An 18,843-nucleotide genomic window follows, 5' to 3' on the forward strand; every position below is an offset into this window, starting at 1 on the left:
TAAGTGTGGCAGAAGGCTTAGAGACATCACTCAAAAGTTACGAGCCAGTTGGACATTTCAGTCAAATTTTGGTGAATATGAATACATTTATAATCAAAAATTGTGTGATTACATTTCCTTTTGTTGATTTGATTATCTCCTCATGTTATATGATATTCAGTAATCACTAGAATAAAGAACCCTTATTCTTTATGAACTGTAACTACCGGTATTCAACTAACTTAATGTATGATGTGTGGACAGTAGGGCTGCAACAAATAATTTTTTTTTTTTTTTTTTTGCAGTTCATTTTTCCGATTAGCTTATTATTTCTATTGTACATTCAGACTTTTTCCAATAAATTATCGACCAAATAAATGTGACTGAAGGCTTCTAGATAGAGAATAATTACAAATAAAGTGTATTATTGATGAAAATCAGGTATAGTTTATTCTTTTTTGATATTTTGCCTTTGTTATAAAAGTCTTTGTTATAAAAGGTCGTTTTGTCTGTATTTTAGCCTCTATTTTATAGTCCAGAGAACGATGAACATCACAATACGACAACAATGATTATTTATTGTCAGCCTTCATGGACAGGTGTCACATTTAAAGCAATTGCTCAATAACTAAATATTCAAGCTTACAAAACCCAATATTGTATAAACGAGTCTTACATGTCCACACATAACCACAGATATGATTTCCTTGCCAACGCCGCACACATTTCACAGCTGCTTCTGACTTGGTGTCCCTCCCTGGCTTCCGTCCTTCCATCTCCAGTATATATTCTTGCTCCTCACCCTCACCCCTTTTAACCGGGGCCAGGCTGTTAAAGAGCCCATTACTGCAGTGCGCCGCGTACTTCTACAGACTCCGGAGTGTGGACCGAGAATTTTATGTGCGAGTGTTATGTGGTGCGATGGGGGGCGGTTCATGCGTGGAGTGGAAGGGTGAAGGGGTGAGGTGGATCTGTCAGAACGAGAGCAGGGCCGCAGAGCCGGGAGGGCCAGGAGGGCGGGAGTTGCTTCAAGCGTTAACGTAATTGCAAGAATGTGAAAAATGAGGCGAGCGAAGCGAAGGGGTCAAAGCGCGGAGAGAGCGCACAAAACAACTGGACTCGTTAGCTGGGTTAGCGTCACAAACTGCCCACTGCCGCTTTAGACTCACTCTGTTCAATCACAACTTTGACAGCTTTTAAAATGAAGCATTATTTATGAGCTAAAATGCAAAATAGGAAGCAACTTTAAGGTCCTGTTGTATGGAAAACAAACATGAACTTTTAACACTTAGAAAATGTCATTTAGTGTAGCCTGGAGTTGTTTTTTACGCATATTTGACTAATCCTGCGTAACTGAGGTGGTGGCCATTTTGGGAGATTAAAAGGTTCACTCCCGCTGTATGTCATCAAATGGTTATCCAGAAAAGCTTCTCTGTGTTTTTGAAGTCACCACTTTCATTCTAATCATGTGGGAACTTAAATTGATGTCGCTAATCAGTTTCAGTGATAGCAGCTATTAATTTAGCTTCTTATAAACTGCTTCACACTTCAGTTCGCCAACTAGCCTTATTGTCGCATTCCCACTTCAATCCTTTCAGTCCAAACTATACTAGCACTAAGGTTTTTCAACATTTAGTTCTCCTCTCATTTGTATCAGTCTTGTGTGTCAGTTTCAACCCCCCAAAAAAGACCGACTACAATTTCTTCAATCACAAATCCTTCCGACATCCTTCTTACTCTGCTTCTCGGAGGTTAGCTACCCCTCACATCCTCTGGCCCGGCTCCCTGTAGGTCATTCGCGTCCGGCCCGGTGGTTGCCCCAGCGCCGGGTGCCGTACCGTAACTGTCTGTGCCCCGTATCGACCGGCTGTTACTGGATACGCTGCACAGAGGAGTCGATAAGTGCTCTGCGGATTACAGGTCACTTGTACTTATGTGTGTAAGATAATCAATAAGCAGTGCATTTCTCTCCCTCCTCCTCTTCTCCTTCTCCCAACCCTCTCCTCTTCCCCCCGACTCCCTTCATCTCACTCAAAGCTGTCCATGATCTGTCTTTTGATGGCTGATAATACGCTATGAGCTCACGTCTTTGGTGCTTAAACCTCGAGCGATGGCTGCCTCGCCTGCCTTCTTCAAATAAGCAGCAATATGCGGCTATGCGCTCTTGTAGATTTAGCTCCCATCAATTTCAATCACTCATTAGGACAAAGATTTAGGCATTTATAGTTAAATTACATAAATATCAGTAATTTGACTAACAAAAAAGATGCCACAAGAAAATTCCAGGTTCCAATTCAAAACTGTTGTGTTTTCCCACTCACAGCTAATCAAAAACATGCTAATTTTTCAGCGAGGTACTGCTGATAAAGATCCTGTACTGAAGTCTGTAAAATGTCCAAGAATGGGTCAAATTCATTGCACAAATTCCTCCTAATACCTGAATTAGTCCTTTGAATAGGTGTAGTCGCTAATGTGGTTTACACATGCTAGCACACAACACTTGCTAACTACTACGCTACATACATAAAGGTTTCAAGGTGGCAAAAAAAAATTACACTCTTTTCTTTTTCGTATTCCTTTTATCTTTACAAAACTGGTTACAAGAATCCCAAAATGTAGAAACGTAAACGCAAATAATCAAAAAACATCTCAAAGGTCCAAGCGTTCGTGACACCTCCGACCACAAAGCTCAGCCCTCTTCGCCCGCCTCCTGCCTGCGGTCAAGAACAGATAAAAACCATCATGTTCTCTTCACTTTACTGCAGCCGAGACAATGATTTAAACGGGCCTACCACAGACCGCCCATATCAATACCCCTGATCGCCTATTGGCAAACCGATAGCTCCGCCGCTTTCTCCGTCTCCCTTTCTCTGCTTCCTCCGTTCGTATCTTTGGAAGGATTTGTGAGGAGAAGGAGATGGTGTGATGAAATTTCATGCAAAAACCAGGACGCTGCCAGAAAGCCGGAGAAAAAAATGAAATGAAAATGAAGAGAGACTAAATATGGTGCATTCAAAACAAAGACGAGGGCATATGTTGAAGCGCGTTCTGTCAAAATAAGACCTCATATAAAAACATTCTCGGTATTCTCTTGTCTTAATTAGTCACAATACTGGACTACCATGACGAGGTCGTTCTTTAGCATTAGCGGTTCCAAAATACTAAGATTTATCTTGTTTTCTGCTGGTGCAGATAAATGTTGTTTTTTCCTCTTTACTGAGTATCGCCTCAGGAAAATATGTAATTTTAAGTTCGCTTTTATTACGTTTGTCATAATTATCACATTTTTAATCGCTTGTAAGATTAGTGTTTATGACTAAGAAATGCTGGTTGTGAGATGCTAATATCGTTAGCCTTCTAGCATAATTGCCTAAGACATTTTTGAACAAAAACCCAATTTGTCCCAAACAAAATGACATAAAATATTAACTATAGTAAGATCTCAGTTGGTAAGTTTGAACTAAATTGGATTCTAGCAAAGTTAACTACAAAATTAAAACTACAAAAAACAACAAATAAACTTGCTAAACTGAGTGAAAGTACATTTACAACCACCTTTCATTCAAGACTAAACCTGCAACCAAACCTGGAAAAGACCAGGACTCAACCAGGACTTAACCAGGACTTAACCAGGACAACAACAGGACCAAACCAATCTTCTTGCCAACACATGCTAATCAACTTCTTGCCATTATATTCTTGATATTTTTTGTCCATTATCAAATCAAAATACTGCTATAATTCTTTTCAGTTTATCATATTATCATATTACCCTTCTAATCCCACATTTCTTCCTCAAACTTACTTGTCAAAGCTGATCCAAGCGTGACTAAACTAGCCGGCACTTTGCAGTCACTCGCTCACACTATCTGTACCCAGCACGAATGCACTTCTTTTGAGATGCTTTATTTCACGTTGGCAGGTCGCGCCGAGCATAATTAGCATCTGTTGTGCTCGCAAACTTAATATGATTTTCAATACAAGCAAGAACTGGCAGAAATATAGTGTTAATCTCCAGCTTTTGTGGTTTTGTTTCCTAAAATAGCAAAGCTTCAGGGTGGATGGATTTTTTATAGGTGAAACTGTCATGGCCGCCAGTCAAAACATGAGCTAATCCCGTTTAAAAAGGAAGAAATAGCTTACATCTATTACATTTAGATTTGGCTTAAATATGACGAATATGGCACACCTGAATGTATGTTGTAATGCTATTTGCTGATATGCTAACCTTAACATGTTCACGCACTAAAAGTAATTTAATTATGAATTACAATTATTGTACCAAGTTTGGAGTATTTTTCATGGAAATTGAATTGGAAACAATTGAAAATAGCCTATCATTATTCTGTATTATATAGATTAGGAATTGGTAAAGTTGTACTAAATCAAAAGTAGTTGTTTTGTGCCAAATCAAAAGTAGCAGCACATTATTTCCAATAATATATGGAACAATCTGGATGAAAAACTCCACAACAAAACTACAAAACTACTGACTTAAAAAACTATAGAGCTCTAGAATGATCCATGTATTTTACTCTAAACATATTGGTTTCTAAGTGTTGGAACTGCAAACGTTTGCTGCTGATGCGCTTGGTTTCCTACAGCTTAAATCCTTTCAGCCAAGATTCTGGAAGGATTGTTGTTTATATGCTTATCTAACTGTAAAAGACCGAATAAACTGCTATTACCAATACAATTTAGTAATAGAATGCAATCATCAAACACTGAAGGGGACAAAATTACTCTATGGACGAGGCACCATTTTTGACAAAATTCTCCATGTAAGAAAATCCTCAATTTCTCTCACGATTAAAGTTCTTTCAAGTTCCTACAATCCGGCCTGTGTTAGGGAACTACGCCAACAGGATCTAAACGTCAAAACCTTTCTGAATTCTTCTCTACCAAACGGTGAAACTCCAAACAAAGAATGGATTTCCAGGTTGAAGTTCCCGTCTTATTCTAGGACATAACTGAGTAAGGAGGTGGATGGGAGGTGGATGATTATGGGGTGGACTAGGAGCACTCAGGCCATCCCACTTTGAGGGAGTCCCGGCACCTACAACACATGCCCTTCTGTTTCTGTCCTGGCTCACCTTGCTCACTGCTGTTGTCGCCGCTCTGGGAGGCGTGGCCCCCGCTGGAGGGCCCCGGGGTGCCGGCCGAGTGCGTGGAGGTGGCGTCGTCATGGTCTCTCCACGAGGCGGGGTTCTGAAGCCGCAAGAGAAGAAGGAGACGTCAGTTACAGTTGTTTTTCAGTTTTGTGCACCGTGTAACTTTTCTGGGTGGAAGTTCAACCGCCTGCTTGTCGCCGATAGCTTTGCCTGGAATGTTGCGCAGTATGGCATTAAAGTGATCAATTTCCATGGAAACAAGGATGTGGCGTCTCAAGACAAAGTAATAGGAAAGGAGAGGGCACCGTGCTCATAAAAAAAAAAATCTCTGTATTTCTGAGCTTCGTACACAGTTATAAAGCCATAATGTGAAACCTTCCAAGCAAAGCAATAACGACTTCATAGAAACAGGCAGGTGGCAAAGGTTACACAGTGCACCTTTAATACTAATTGAGTATTAGAACTATGTAGACTATGCTTGCAAATTCACCATTGTTTATTACCGTATATTTGCTTTGACAGCACGGGGCAATTCATTTAACATGTTTAAAAGTGGTTCATTAGCTCGATGATACTTTGCTATTACAGTGTATTATCCCATATCAAACCAAACTAAATATATAAAAAACAATAACTGCTTGACTGTGATTTTCCCATTGATAAAAGGAGCTATGGCAGACTTTTCCCATCTGTCGTGGGAACTCTCATGGTTAAACTCTGGATTTGTCCTCCTTTTCCCCACGTCCTCTCCACTGCCCACGCTCCACACATGAAGAACACCGAGCTTTCTACTGCACAGGAAAACCTTTATCAGTCGAGGCAGAGGTGGAATTTCCTTTGGCTTTTGGTTTTTGAACCCAGAGACATACAACCACTACGTCACTACTCTACTGCAAACTGCTTAACACGCCCGATCCTGCAACACAAATAAGCTAAGGAGAACTAGGACTGGACTAAATCAGGACTCAACCAATATTCAACCAACATTTTAACCCTGGTTCAATGATTGAAGAAAGCTATACACTTTGCACACTCCATTTGTACTGATAATTTTAGGATATTTTAAAAATACACACATTTTTCTTCTTGAACCAAAAGGACTTGGTTTGGTTCAGTTCTAGTCCTTATTTAGGGTGCGTTCCCACTTGCACATCACTGCATCTAAATTGGGACTAAACTGGGACTGAACCTGGAACTAAATCTGGACTTTACCAGGACTAAACCAGAACGAGAATGAGACCAAACCAATTCTACATTTGGAAAACTAAGACTAAAATTTCCTGACCTAGTACAGGTTTGGTTCCAGACTTAGTCCTGGTTTTGTGTAAATGTGCAAGGTCTAGAACTTAACCAAACCAAGTCCATATTAGGACTGAAATGTGCCCAATTAAGCCCAAATAATGTGTAAATGCACCCTTAGTTAAAATCTGCTTTAAATTTAGTTTCTAACTGTTCTTTATAATTTATTTTATTTAATATAGTGTGGAGAGCTCATCACTCATAGAACCAGGGTTACAATATAGATGACCACATTCTAAACCAGGATTAAACCAAGTCCAAACCTGGAAAAATGGTTTGGAAAAAAACCCATGTCAAAACAAAAACTAATCCAAGACTAGAACAGGAATAAAACCTGCTGAACTTAAAACTCCTGGAACTGCAAAAGACAACTACCACCAAACAAAGCTAGCATACTACATTTTGGGAAACATAACCCCATTGGTTTACCCATAAAGGCCTATTGCATGTCACCTGAGTTTGATGACAACTAGTTGGCTAACGTTAGCAGCTAGCGTTGTCTGGGGAGCCTTGGGTCGAAACCAAGCTAAACAAATAGAAGCTAGCAGTACACCGGGGCCAGCCACAAACCTCAGCCCACTTCTCCAGTCCCTCGAGCACACAGCACAGGCCAACACGCTTTTGGTACAACTTTCAGTCAAATTCAATGCCGACAATTTTTTTTTTTAAATAGCCACAACGGAGAAAGCCCCCATCTAAGCAACTTTATGCATGTTATCTGAGGTCATCTCTCTCACCAATATCCGGCCTCAGTTTGCCGAGGAAGTATCACGGCAGAAGGGAATGCCATAATAATCCTGCGTTAAAAACTGCATGGACCGAATTCAACTACAAGAGATAAAAATTTTGCTTATGAACGTAGCTTATACGTTTTACTGTGTTTTTCATTGTGATTGTAATTTCGTCTGCATATTGTAATCTAGAATTCCATGCTACTGTTCGTCACAATGTTATTTCATATTGGATTTTCGAAAGTAAGTCTGCCATAAAACATTTCTTTCGCACAGAAATGAACAAAATCAATAAGCTAAACCACCATCACTTTAATTCAAAAATTACGTTCCTTTTACAAACAAACCAAAGTAAGTTGTTCATTAATTATAGAAATAAGTAAACAAACAAAAAGACAAAGAGAACGAAAAAATAAATAAAAAGCATTGTATATAAAATGGCTTGATTCTAGTTTAGATGTATTTTGCAAAATCATTGGAAGATTTTAATTGAATTTGAAAGTAAGTTTAATTGCGTGTTGTTTGTTATAATTCTTCTTGTTTTATTTTATTTCCTTTGCAACGTGTTCGCAGGCTATTTGGCAACTATCGCCCAACGAAAGAAACACATTTACTACTACAAAGCAATTAAACCATCATGATCCAGACAACATTTAGACATGTGAACAAAGCTAAATATTTATAGAAAGAAAAGGCAAGTGCTTGATTGCTCTAGACACTTCAGCTCTTCACAATGAGGGCCACTTAGTTGGAGAGCTCAAATCTACCTCAGCGCTATTGTCCCCGGTCCTCCAGCCTCCTCCAGCCTCCTCCAGCCTCCTCCAGCCTCCTCCAGCCTCCTCCAGCCTCCTCCAGCCTCCTCGAGACCCCACTAGCCTCTTCCAGACCCCTCCAGCCTCCTCCAGCCTCCTCCAGCCTCCTCCAGCCTCCTCCAGCCTCCTCCAGACCCCTCCAGCCTCCTCCAGACCCCCCAGACCCCTCCAGACCCCTCCAGTCCAGTCCCTCACCCGGCACTTTATTTGATTGCCATGCACCGCAGAGTTTATCCAAAGAGGGCCCCGAGTGGCACCCGTAGGTGAGCCCCCTGCACATTAAAGGCTACGGCCCCCAGGCAGAACAGCAGGGAAAGGATAAGGCACCCGCGGGAGACGCTAAGTGTTCTTTGCAAAACTTTATTAGCAAACATAAAGAGAAAAGTTCAAGAGAAAGCAATGTCTTGCTAAATGACCCAAAGGCTGTGTGCTTTGGTAGTTAAAGGGATCTAACTGCCAACCTTTCAGTTAGTGTTAGTTAGAGTACAGAGATGGAGGGAATATGCAAACGATGAATCTAAGGTAAAGTTTGTATAGTTATATCAGAATAGATTTCAAGCTAAAAGTACCATTTTAAAACTACTACTTCTAAAAACAATATTGGTTCAAAATGCATATATTTGTGAAAGTAAATGGAGCAACTGTAACTGCAATAGAGTACTGTTACTTCTTTCAAAAATATCTCAAATGTAGCAGCAATTGGGGCATTTTGGACTTTCGTTATTGCATTGCGTTTCTTTTTTACAAGTCTCCAAAGTGTGTTCTTAACAGCAGCAGCAGCAACTCCCGGGACAATAAATCATGTCTACGACCGTAAATCATGTCACAAAACGATGCTATAATTACACATAGCTTCAGTTAAGTTTGGAAAGCAAAGAGCGTATTAAAGAATCCTCTTGTCAACAAGTGCAGCCGACCTAAAAACACTCTGCGAAACACGGAATATCATCAAGCATTTGGCTACAGTCTGATTCTTTCCAAACTGACAATACAATTTGATTTTATTCATAATATGCAAACCTAGACAAATATTAGAATTTAAAGTAATGGCAATTCCTTTTATAAGTATTAAATCATAGAAGTATTAGATCGTAGTAGTAGTAGTAGCTTTTATTTCGAAAAGGTCCTGAAATATAATCTATTAACTGTAATTTAGGTGAATAATGAACGCAAAATGACTATAGAGTTATTAAAACATGTCTTTGCGTATGAATAATCTGTATATCTCCCTTTACTCTTCTGCCCTGAAGCCCCCAAACCATCAACTCTTCATTCAATACATCTGCGCGTATGAACATTAAACCCAGGGCTATAGCAAATCACTGCGAAACATCCTTCCCCTCGCCGCCATTAGCCGAGGTGTCTTTGAATTTAATTTAGTGGCAGCGCTATTAAAAATGACACATTACCCCCGCAATGATAGCTGAATTAAGTCCTATCGATCGGGATGTTGCATTAAAAGCGCTGGTGGCTGGAGCGCAGGAGAAAGGGAGAAAAGGAGGAAGGGAGAGGCTGTGGTTTTGTAGTACTTCTTATTGTATAGTAGAAGTAGTAATAGTAGTACACAGCTAGTATGCTACGTCTACTACTGTTCTGGTACCTGGCTTCATTTATATCTCATTCTTATATTTTCCTTTTTACACTATTACTACAAGAACTGTTAAAATGACTAGAAATTCTAATGTTTGTCTGGATATTAAAAAGTTTGCCTGTATTTGATTCAAGCTAAATTGTAGTAATTACAAAACAGATTGCTCCGCCTCTGCTACTGCATACGGTAACTATTACTAACTCTTACACTAACTTTTACTCACAACTACACTTCCAATTACTGTCATTAAGCTCACTAAATCTACTACAAAACATACAGACCTGGGACGAGCCAAAATGTGTTTTCAAGTTAGAGTAAAATTACTTGATACATGATACAACTCAAGTAAAAGTAAAAAGTAGTTAGACGTAAGAAGTACTAAATACTAATAAGTGTGTGACATAAAATGCATTAAAAATCTGATTTATGAGTTATGAGCAGATGTAATTGAACAGACTCAAACAATTAAATATGATGAAGTGGTGCATGTACTCAAGTAAGAGTACGGTTACTTCAAACTAAATATGACTTAACTAGAAGTACTGAAGATATTCCTCACTGAGTACAACACTCACCTACACATCTTATATCTCTTACTCAAAACTAGGATTACTACAACCACCGACTACAACATCAAAACATATTGCACCATCCCTTCTCCAAAAACGTGTAGTCGTCGATCAAGTTTGAACCAGTCAAATAAGAAAATACATATATTTTTTTTGTTTACATTTTACACTTTAACATTTGAAAGAAATTTGACATGCTTTACAAATTCAAGAACATATTTGAGGTCTAAACTACTGTGTTAGCATCTTTTATTCATTTGTTATTTTATTATGAAGAATAAATGCAGCCTTTGTCTATGGTTATTTCAATCCGGATTCATCTTTTAAAATTCATTTTTCCATAACCATATCAAGCGTAACCCAGGTTTCCCCAGCCTGTGTGTAAACCTTGTTCAAACACATTACCGCACCACAACTTTGCCCGCTCTTCTACGCAGCAACAAAAGCAACAGCCTCTCCTTCCCATGAATTATTGAACATTTTTCTCTGCGAGCGAAGGCGGGTGCAACCACAGACGCTGCCAAGACAACACCAGCATTTTGTCACAAGCCCCGTGGGTCTGATAAAGTTCAAACAGTCACCCAAACACAACAAAATAACCGCAAAACGCGACAAAATAGGAAAGATAAAGAGCTTGTGCTGTTCCCGTAAGCTAGACATAATTAGGAGTGAAAGATTGTGTGTGTGCGAGCAGCTGAAGTGCAGAGCTAAACAAGAATTTGGGTTCAAGACTGAAGCAAGCGCAAAATAAGCAAATGACGTTGAAGTAGCAGCAATACAACAAGTAAAAGTAGTCATGTAATATTATAGTAGTACTAACAAGGTGTGTTACAAGACGGTAGGATAAAACAAGCTAGGTAAACACAATTTACAGCCTTAATAAAGCATGAACAAAGACTTAATTTATCAAGAACAAACAGATTAAGAATGATTCAGGCTTAGTAACAGCTTTATTAAGGAGTTACGCTTTTAATTAGGTTGCTAAGCCTGAATCATTCTTAATAAACTATTTGTTCTTGGTGAATTAAGTCATAGAAAAACAAATATGCCTTAATAGTTAGTAGTAGTAGTGGTAGTAGCATTAGTAGTAGTGGTAATACTAATATCCGAATGCAGGCGTAGAATTAAGGATGATATGAGCTAGATATGTTGAACCAAGCGTTTATTTAACAGGGACAATATATATTCATAAAAATGTCTGTAAATGTACCAGAATTAGCCTAAACAACCTTTTTCACCTGCTCTACCTGGACAGATGCATCAATATCTAATACATAAATATATACACTGTAAAGCTATACATATTATATACGATTAACGATATTAAAAACATGGGTTTGCAGCTCTATGATACAAAGTGAGTTACAAAGTTTGATAGTAGTAGCTGTTTTAGTAGCAACAGCAGCAGCAGCAGCAGCAGCAGCTTCAGCAGCAGCAGCAGCAGCAGCACCAGCAGCAGCAGCAGGAGCAGCAGCAGCAGCAGCAGCAGCAGCAGCAGCAGCAGCAGCAGCAGCAGCAACAGCAGCAGCAGCAGCACCAGCAGCAGCAGCAACAGCAGCAGCAGCAGCACCAGCAGCAGCAGCAGCAGCAGCAGCAGCAGCAACAGCAGCAGCAGCAGCACCAGCAGCAGCAGCAACAGCAGCAGCAGCAGCACCAGCAGCAGCAGCAACAGCAGCAGCAGCAGCACCAGCAGCAGCAGCAGCAGCAGCAGCAGCAGCAGCAGCAGCAGCAGCAGCAGGAACAGTATTCCCTGAAGCTAGCTAGCTATAATTAGGAGCCAAAGATTTCTTGTAAGCTAGCTGCTAATTGTGTTAAAAGTGCAATGCAAAACAATGGGTACGCGACGGCAGGAGGAGATACAAAAGAAGCCGGGTCTCCAGGGAGGGCCTATTCTACTGGCCGGGTGAGATACCGACATCCCTTAATACAAGTTGTAATTAATATAAAAGGAGTAGGCAATATGGGGAGAGGAAAGGTTGCCAGATAGCGCAAAGAGAAGAAGCCACCAGAGAGCAGCGAGCAATAGCGCTAAGTCCCCCGCCTCGCATTTACAAACACCTGCCCGCCACAATCTCACCGCCTGCTTGGGAAATCGGAATAAAATTGATTTAGCGGCGTCATTGGATTTCCGCGAGAATTCCGCAAGGGAGGTGAAAAAGGAAGGAGGGGTCTGGGGGAGGCAATATAAAAGGGTAAGGAACGGGTAAAGCAACAGACTGTGGGATTAATCAGTTAGGCTATAAAAAAATGTGTTAAAAGCTTGGATTTTCAGAAAACACACAAAGCAAATATTGTGTATGAAACTGAACTGGGAGGATTTAGTTAGCACAATACGCTAAAGCCAATAAAATATGCTAAGTTATAGTATGTTCTTATATTTTTGTGTGCTTCAATTTGTCAATTTAAAACAACAAAACTCTATATTTATCTTCCCAACACATGGAATGAGCAAAATGAAATAAACCAGCAACATAAATGACGAATATCAATATCAATTATAATTTTGGTCCAGCTCTTGATTTTTTAAATTTCTAGTATTGGCCATAAAAGTAGTAGTATTATTAGTAGTAGCCTGTATTATTTGAAATAGTTGATACTTTTAATCCACAGGTATTTGTTCACGCACTTAAGGCGCTCAATAAGGCATTTACTTATAACACCTTATAAATGTTAATAGGCCATCATCTAAAACATGTGTGTTCATAAGGCATGTAGAAATGTGTGTAAGCTGCTTTATTTAACTATATTCAACGGCGATAAATACTTGTAAATACATTATAAGTGCTTTTTAAATAACTAGTACTTAACGACTTATAAATAGTTTACTATGGAATTTTAATTAAAGTTTAGCAAAAACTACAAAACGTGAAGTGGACTGCTTTTAAGGCTTTCTATGTCCCAGATTGTAACGTAGTAGTAGTAGTAGTAATAGTAGTAGTAGTAGTAGTAGTAGTGGTAGTAGTAGTAGTAGTGGTAATACTCAGCAATCCTAATAGAAGTGGGCATAAGTAATACATTTTGTGATGAGGTAATTAAAGTATCCCTGCCCAAAGTTAAAGTCATTGTGGTACAGTAGTACTTTTACTTCTACTTGAGTAACATTACAAGGATTGTGAAGCAACAATTCATCAATCCAAACTCCTGCCCTCTCCTCCGCCTCATCCGCTGTTTCCTCCCTGCAGGAATCCACAATCAAATTAATTTAACTCCATCATTGAATTGTCTTTAAATCCCTCTGGAAAGCAGCGGCACGGAGCGGGCGAGAGTGTGGAGGAGCAGGGAGGGCCCCTGGGAGGGCCCCTGTCTGGGCCTGTGTGTGTCACTCACTGCAAACAGCTGATACAACACAACACACTCAAGGAAAGAATACGTAAGAATAACATTACAGTAACAACTACACTTTTAATAAGCCTTAATAAAGCATGAACAAAGATACCAATACTCGTAACCCCTAACGCTACCATGCACTTTGTTTTTATTTATTTAGTTTAAAAATATATGTATTAGAGTAAGTGTTTTTAGACCAAGTGTGGCTTTGGTATTCAATAAAGGAGTAGTAGTAGTAGTAGTAGTAGTAATAGTGGGATCCTGACACAGAAAGCATGGCGACAGGCAAAACCGCTGACATGCTACAAACAGCTAAACAAAGCGAAAAACTGCATGGCCATAAATCAGGCCTAAATTGACATTCCCACACACATCTCACCACATGGCACAAACAAGCGCCGCATGTGAGGGTAATTACACAGAGGTGTGTTCAAGGAGTGCAGGAGAACGGAACAACTGCATATTTACAAACCCGCAATTATACCCACAATGTAAAAAAAAAAAAAAAACACCTTAATTTAGCAGCTAATAATTCATCTGAGCAAGTTTTACAGACGTTTGCTTATGTAGATGCTGTGAGAACGTTCTCTGAGCGATGGAACTGACCTGACGATTCTAAACATAGAATCATGAGAACAAGTTAAGAACATTATAATACAGCTATTGCAATGTATAGCATCTGGTAGGGCATCGGATGATGAATGCAAGTATGAACCTTAGAAGGGGCAGGCATTGCAATCAACATAAAAATACCAGTCATGGGCATCATTCATATTTCATAACACAAGACAAAATTGTTTTCCAAGAATCTAAAATGCTACACATATGAAAATGCTAAAGACATATTTGATGAACACTATCAGTTGTCTTTATGTACTCCATCTTTAAAAGGCACCAGCAGTAACCCTGTTTACTACAGTTTACAGGCGCACGTGCATGAGCGCTCTTAAAAGCAAGGCATTGTGGGTAAAGCAACAAGTGAGCACCATAAAGTCATACTGTAGATCATATATGGCCGCTTTACAATAGGAATCCTGCCAGCAACGCCAACATTTAGTAAATACTTTGTTTGTGAATTATGAAACGGTATTTCAGATTATGTAATGTTTTTTTTTCCAACTGTAATATTGATATATATATATCTTGCCCGCGAGCAAATTTTGTAATTCCATTTCACCAAAAATCATAACTCCGATTCAAAACTCCACCAGACGCAGCCATTACATTCGAACAACAATAATAGAGGCCTGTTTGTTTATGCTGTATGTATTTCATTAACAGCACTATTTCAAGAATGTCGGATTTATTTTTCTTTTCCTTTGCGTTTTTGGCAAATTGCTGTCATAAAGTAGGTAAAATTCCCCCTGTGTCATACGGTTCCTAACATTGAACCCTGTGTAAACATCAAATACCTCCCCCTTTTCCCCCAGCAGGCAACACGAGCAAAGATAAGCTGCCGGGACAACAATCTCTCCCCTGTGTGTTCACCGCTGCTCCTCAAAAACAAAATTAAGCCCTATAGCCAGCACTTACAAATCCCACACAAAATCCCAATAACAAATTTGGGGAGGAAGAGCGCAGAATTCCCAAACAACTCCCGTGCGCTTGAAGGGGAAGGCTCGACAAACGGAGCGTAGGCAGACGACACAAAAGCTCATTCTCAGCGGCAGATCATTTCCCGACAGCGTTAATTCTATTTGCCTGGTTAATTGGATGTAGCGCGGGAGACGGGAATTTTGTACAGTAATTAAAAAGACAAGAGAGGACACACTTTTGACACATTTATATACACTGCAGCGACTGGAATTTAGATTGAATTGATTTGAATCTTGGTTTGAGGAATTGTGACTCGTGTAGATGTGTTTACTTTGTGCTTTTAATGAACTTGTCTTTGTCTTAATGTTTTTTATTGGCAACATTTAGTTTGCAGACAAAATATTACACGATGATTTGACATTTTCTTCATATTCCAACTAAAAATCAAGTTGAACATTCAAGTTTAGTATTCTCTTTCGTATATAATCTTATTGTAAACCTTTATTTTGGTCTTTATACATATAATTGACAGAGACAAATTTATATTATTAAGCTTGAAAATCAAGTTGAAGATTAATATTTCATGTAAATACTCCCTTTCACATATACAGTATCATTTATACTTATATACACTAATAAGTCATTATTTTAATGTAGACCTATAAATCTAACTGACACAGGATTCTATACAAAAAAATAAAAATGTTGATTTGAGGTTTAAAGATTCTCGGCTAAACTAAAACTAAACTAAAAAATAATTCGAAATAATAATAAATTACATGCGCCAAGATGGTCCTCATCATCTCCAGAAAAAGAGCGACTGAGACGGAGAGAGAGAGAATGAGTGGTGCCCTACGGCTGAATATTAAAAATGCATATCAAAGCAAAGAGAGAGAAGAGGGAGAAGAGGGAGAGCATGTGGCAACTAAATAAATTAGCATATCTAACTATCAGACGGAAAGCCAGGACACAATAGGATTAATAATAAACGACAGGCAAATACATAAGTCAAAGAAATCAGAGAGAAAGAGAAAAGAGGAGGAAAAGAAGTTATGAGGAGAGACTTTTGACTTTACATACATACTTTTACCAGCAATTAGTTTGAAAAGCATGTAAAGGAAAGAGAGAGGAAGAGAAAGAAGGAGAAAAAAAACAAGACAGCAAAATACATATGAATAAGGCAAATAAATCTGGCATTGGCGAGAGAAGAAAGAACGAAGAAGGAGATACAGAAAGAGAGAAGAAGAGAAAAGAAAAGAGGAGGGGAGAGGGAGGGAGGGAGAAAAGGAAGGAGACGAGGAGAGAGGAGGCGAGAAAGAGCGTGTGAGAGGAGAGGGAGAAAAACAGAGGAGGTGAGACGAAGAGGAGAAGGAAAGAATAAGTAGGAGCGAAAGAGACGACGGGGAAAGAATGAGAGAGGGATCAAATGAAACACAGACAGAGAGAGGAAAAGAGAGAGAATGCTAAAGGAGAGGGAGACTCGGAGAAAGGAAGAGCGAGTGAAATACATAAAGTCCAATAAATCAGGCTATAGAGAGAGAGAGGGGGGGTAAGAAGAGAGAGAGAGAAAACAGAAGAAGGGAGAGAGCAAGCGAGGAAGGACGATGAGGAGAGAGGATAAAACGAGGGGAGGAAAAGAGAATGGAGAAGGAGATGCAGAGAGAGAAAGGACAAGGAGAGAAGAGAAGGAGGAAAAGAGAAAGAGAGCGTGTGTGAGAGAGAGAGAGAGAGAGAGAGAGAGAGAGAGAGAGAGAGAGAGAGAGAGAGAGAGAGAGAATAAGAAGGAGGAGAGGAGCTGTGGCACACATTTGGCAGGGAAATGCAGCAATATTCAAAACACATCTGAGGCATGTGCCCTGCTCACAATTCCACATGGTCCGGTCCAGGTTTAGGCCCAGTTTAGGCCCAGTTTAGTCCAAGTTTAGTCCCAGTTTAGTTCCAGTTTAGTCCCTATTTAGACCCTGTTTAGGCCCTGTTTAGTCCAAGTTTAGTCCCAGTTTAGACCCAGTTTAGTCCCTGTTAAGGCCCAGTTTAGTCCCAGTTTAGTCCCTGTTTAGGCCCAGTTTAGTCCCAGTTTAGTCCCAGTTTAGACCCAGTTTAGTCCCAGTTTAGTCCCTGTTTAGGCCCAGTTTAGTCCCAGTTTAGTCCCTGTTTAGGCCCTGTTTAGTCCAAGTTTAGTCCCAGTTTAGACCCAGTTTAGTCCCTGTTAAGGCCCAGTTTAGTCCCAGTTTAGTTCCTGTTTAGGCCCAGTTTAGGCCCAGTTTAGTCCCAGTTTAGTCCCTGTTTAGGCCCTGTTTAGTCCAAGTTTAGTCCCAGTTTAGACCCAGTTTAGTCCCTGTTAAGGCCCAGTTTAGTCCCAGTTTAGTTCCTGTTTAGGCCCAGTTTAGGCCCAGTTTAGTCCCAGTTTAGACCCAGTTTAGTCCCAGTTTAGTCCCTGTTTAGGCCCAGTTTAGTCCCAGTTTAGTCCCTGTTTAGGTCCAGTTAAGGCCCGGTTTAGTCCAATTTTATTCCCTATATCTTCGAAGACAACTTTTCATTCCAAATGGAGAAGTGAAGGACGAGAATAACTCTTTTTCTGGCAGTGTTTTCAGTCATATATTTCAGTGCAGTTATTAATATGTGTTGAAGAGCTAACGAAACTAAAGAACTTTGTGACACATTTTCATCTGTTTTTGCAAATGAACTTCAAACAAATACACGGTTAAACATTTACACAACACAAATATTCTAATGCCATATTGCAAACAACTTTTCACTCTTAGCTATAGCGAGATTAGCTGTTGTGCTATTCATGCTAGCGCTAATTAAGAATCATGCAGTGTCTAGTACCGCGACTAACGATAATTTAGTAGTCGACCAGTCAAACAGTGAATAATAATAAAGTGAATAAATGCAGACATATGGTTACCAAAGACTTCTATATACATCACATTTACATCATATTTTGTCCTATTGAATCCAGAAACTGTTTTTAATCTTTGACATTTTGATGCAACAGTCTTTGTTAGAAAAGTGTTTTTGTTGGTGTTTTAGAGTCTTAGTCCGGAGAACTATTACAAATACCAAAATACAAATACCATTATATTTTTCAAGTTCACTGCAGCCCTAATGTTATCCAAATTAAATGTTTATGTACTGTGCAAATCTGGCATGGACATCAACTACAACTACTACTACTACTACTACTACTACTACTACTACTACTACTACTACTACTACTTCTATGTGGGACTTCTTTTCTGGCCGAGAGCAGAAAGTCGGAGCAGCCCTCAGATACAACATGGCAGCTGTCCCAAAGTAAATACTCTGGAATTAGGAGCCATTTGGTCAACCCTCCTCACTGCACTCGGCTTCCATTCACACAACTATTTTTAAAAGTTGCCTACTACAGCTTTAAATGACACCACTGTGCCACAATATCTACAGTGTGTGTCCACCTCACAATACAATATATATATATAACCTATAATATTTGCCATTTAAACATTTTCCATAACTTTTCATAAAACAATTACAGATAAATAATAAACTATTTCAAAACAACTCCTTTACCCAAAATGATATTGTATTATTTTTTATATATATATTTGTGTGTGTATTTTTGTGTGTTGTTAGAAAAAAAAGATTTATGAGCTTCTTGTAATGTTAAAATTCAACTATGACAATAAGTTTTTCATAACTTTGCATAATCCGCATATGCAAACATCACAAAAACACTTCAGCTTTTTGTCACTTCCAAGCACCCATACAAAGTGACCACAAGTTCAACTCAAAAAAATGAAAAACATATAACGAGGCGGTCAGATCATGATAAATACATTATGTTTATGAATCTCTTTCTCTCTCTGGTCGTCTTTGGCTCATTGTGAAATGGTAATTATCCGAGTA

General features: G+C 39.3%; 1 protein-coding gene across 10 annotated transcripts in view; it reads right to left on the reverse strand.

Annotated features, from left to right (window-relative positions):
• The window catches only part of meis2a (Meis homeobox 2a), a 145,284-nt gene that overhangs the window by 117,634 nt on the left and 8,807 nt on the right, over positions 1-18,843 (reverse strand). For all 10 annotated transcript variants that reach the window (XM_072458181.1, XM_072458173.1, XM_072458172.1 and 7 more), the window contains exon 7: positions 5,073-5,187. In XM_072458181.1, the coding sequence (XP_072314282.1) occupies positions 5,073-5,187 (115 nt within the window). The remainder of the gene's footprint in view (positions 1-5,072; positions 5,188-18,843) is intronic.

The sequence above is a fragment of the Eucyclogobius newberryi genome, unplaced genomic scaffold (assembly GCF_026437365.1).
Source record: "Eucyclogobius newberryi isolate DKJ021-1_F unplaced genomic scaffold, fEucNew1.0.hap1 SCAF_21, whole genome shotgun sequence".
Lineage (NCBI taxonomy): Eukaryota > Metazoa > Chordata > Actinopteri > Gobiiformes > Gobiidae > Eucyclogobius > Eucyclogobius newberryi.